General features: G+C 27.7%; 1 protein-coding gene across 1 annotated transcript; it reads right to left on the reverse strand.

Moving 5' to 3' along the window:
- Positions 1 to 853: 853 nt before the first annotated feature.
- On the reverse strand, positions 854 to 2,013 carry LOC112707133 (early nodulin-like protein 1). The gene is made up of 3 exons (XM_025758724.3): positions 1,899 to 2,013; positions 1,628 to 1,826; positions 854 to 1,455 (listed from the first exon to the last, which is right to left on the reverse strand). Exons 2-3 carry the CDS (start codon positions 1,815 to 1,817, stop codon positions 1,049 to 1,051), a joined length of 597 nt encoding a protein of 198 aa, XP_025614509.1. The 5' UTR covers positions 1,818 to 1,826; positions 1,899 to 2,013; the 3' UTR covers positions 854 to 1,048.
- Between the last annotated feature and the right edge of the window lie 407 nt (positions 2,014 to 2,420).

Consider the following 2,420-nt stretch of genomic DNA (forward strand, 5'->3'; position numbering starts at 1 on the left):
TAAAAAAGAGTAACTAAATCAAATTAATGTTGCGTCCATTAAAATTCTTTGAAAAGACGTTTGTACTTTTTAAAAGTATTAATTTTTGATTTTGTATCTTTTAAAAATTAGAGTACTTTTAAAATTATTTAAATTTAATTTGATAAAAATTTTATTTTTCAAAACTAATTTATAAAAATAAGTTTTTAAAAAATAAATTTTTAAAAAATATAGTATTTATATTTAATAAATTAAATTAAAAATAATGTTCAATAAATACAAGTAATAATACTGATAATTGATAAAATAATTTTTAAAATTTAAAAATATTATAAAAAATATAAATTTAAATGTCAAATTTAAAAATTAGTTAATATATAAAATTTTATTAGATTTTTAAATTTTAAAAAGTATAAGCTAATTTTTAAAAATTCCATCTTAGTTGCTTTTAAAATACTCCAATCTTTTAAAAATTATTACCAGCATAAGTATATATCTTTATTTACCATAAAATGAGAAGCTTATGTTTTTAAAAATCAAATGACTCTTCGAAAGTTAGTCAAAATTTAAAAGTAAACTTTATATATTAACTAATTTTTAAATTTAACGCTTAAATTTATATCTCTTATAATATTTTAAAATTTTAAAAACTATTTTACCAAATATAATTATTGTTATTTATATTTATTAAAAATTATTTTTAATTTATTTTACTAAACATAAAATACTACGGTTTTTAAAAAGTCGCTTTTTAAAAGTTTTTTCGATCTAAGCCTAAGCCTTCTTTAATCACTAATCAGTAATCACACAATTTCGATGATAGTAATTTATAGTACCATTTTCAACTAAAAGAGACAATAACTTACCAAAAAAATTTAAGAAAACAAATTATGTATTCTCATTCAAAGTTTTTCAAACAACAAGAATATAAACGGCCATAGTTTAAGGGCATAACCCTGCACTAAAGCATGGTAACAACAACCAAGAAAAAATAACAGAATTTAAAACGTCTATTCAAATTAAATTATCCCACTAATAATGCCCTTTAAACTAATTAAGAGGAAGAAACTTAGATCAATAGTGCCACCACAAAGCTAAATATTCCCAAAGCCACACCAAAAGACCTAGACGAAGCGGCGTTTCCGGCCGGAGCAGGAGCTGGAGCCGGAACCAATCCCGGAGAATGGACAGGAGACGCTATCCATGGGGAAGGTTGAGGCGACTTCGACGGTGTTGATGACGGCGGCTGCGTCGGCGGAAGAACGGAGGCGGAGACTTGAACGACGAACTTCTGGCCTTGCTTGCAGTTTTGTTGGTTACCGCTGACGAAGTAAAAGAGACCAGACCTATTCAAGGGGATCGTAGATCCAGATCTTCCTCCTCTGAATCTGTGCAAGGGCTTTTCTGTGTTGCATGAATCGTAGTCTTCTTTACTCACTATCAGCACCGAATCTTTTCCTCTCTCGAACTTGAAATCTGCATTCTCCAAAATTATGTTCAATTTCTGTATCCATCAATCTATTTCATTTTCTTCTTAACTAATAATTTTTTATTCATAACTACTCACAGAAAATTATTTTCAATATAAATATATAATTCTAAAAAGATGTAGAAGAAACAAGAAGGGTTTGTAAAGTGTTTGACTGACAAAGAAAATCGTTGACTCGGAAGGTATATCTCTGAGACCAGTGATTATAGTCTTCTTGAGGGTTAACAACCCAGCCACTCTTGCCACCAACGTTGAATGTAGTTGCTGATGCTTCAAATGATGATGAACTCACCACAATAACAACAACAAAAAGCCCTACAAGCCCCTTAATTGATGAATGAATTGCCATTGCACACACCTGTTGATCAATATAGTGTATGGTATGTGAGATATATAATAAGATATTAAAATAAAAAGAAAAGGTGTCTACCTGAGTATTAATATTGTAGAGAGAGATGATAAGATTATTGAAGGATATGGGGATATGGGGGATTCGGGATAATGACGTGTATATATATATAGAGGGGTTATGAGTTATGCCGACTTATCATCATCATCAACAGCTATATACTCTCTATGTAGAAAAAGCAATTTTGTTTTGATTCTTTTCTTTTTTTGGATGATTCAAAACGGATCAATTACATTTCAAATTAGTAATTATTGATCATAAATATTAATAATTATTTCTAGTCAAATAGCAAAAGCATTTTTTGGGGTCAAGTTGTACAAGTCAATTAAAAGCTTTTAATAATACGTTTTGAACACAGTAAATTGGGGTATTCTTTAGTCTCTTAAGATTTGAATTTGAATACATTAACAAATAAAAAGTTAAAAGGTAAAACTTACAAACCTATGTATATATTATATATTAAAGCAATATCTTAAATCTTAAATGAGAAATGCAAAATTATATTGATTTGTCTTAGCATAATGATTAATTTAAAGTTATATA

The sequence above is a fragment of the Arachis hypogaea genome, chromosome 8, assembly GCF_003086295.3.
Source record: "Arachis hypogaea cultivar Tifrunner chromosome 8, arahy.Tifrunner.gnm2.J5K5, whole genome shotgun sequence".
Lineage (NCBI taxonomy): Eukaryota > Viridiplantae > Streptophyta > Magnoliopsida > Fabales > Fabaceae > Arachis > Arachis hypogaea.

Coding starts and splice junctions, on each gene's coding strand:
- LOC112707133 (XM_025758724.3), bottom strand. CDS start 1,817: ATGGCAATTCATTCATCAATTAAGGGGCTTGTAGGGCTTTTTGTTGTT. Junction 1,456..1,627: donor CCGAGTCAACGATTTTCTTT/GTCAGTCAAACA, acceptor TGGAGAATGCAG/ATTTCAAGTTCGAGAGAGGA.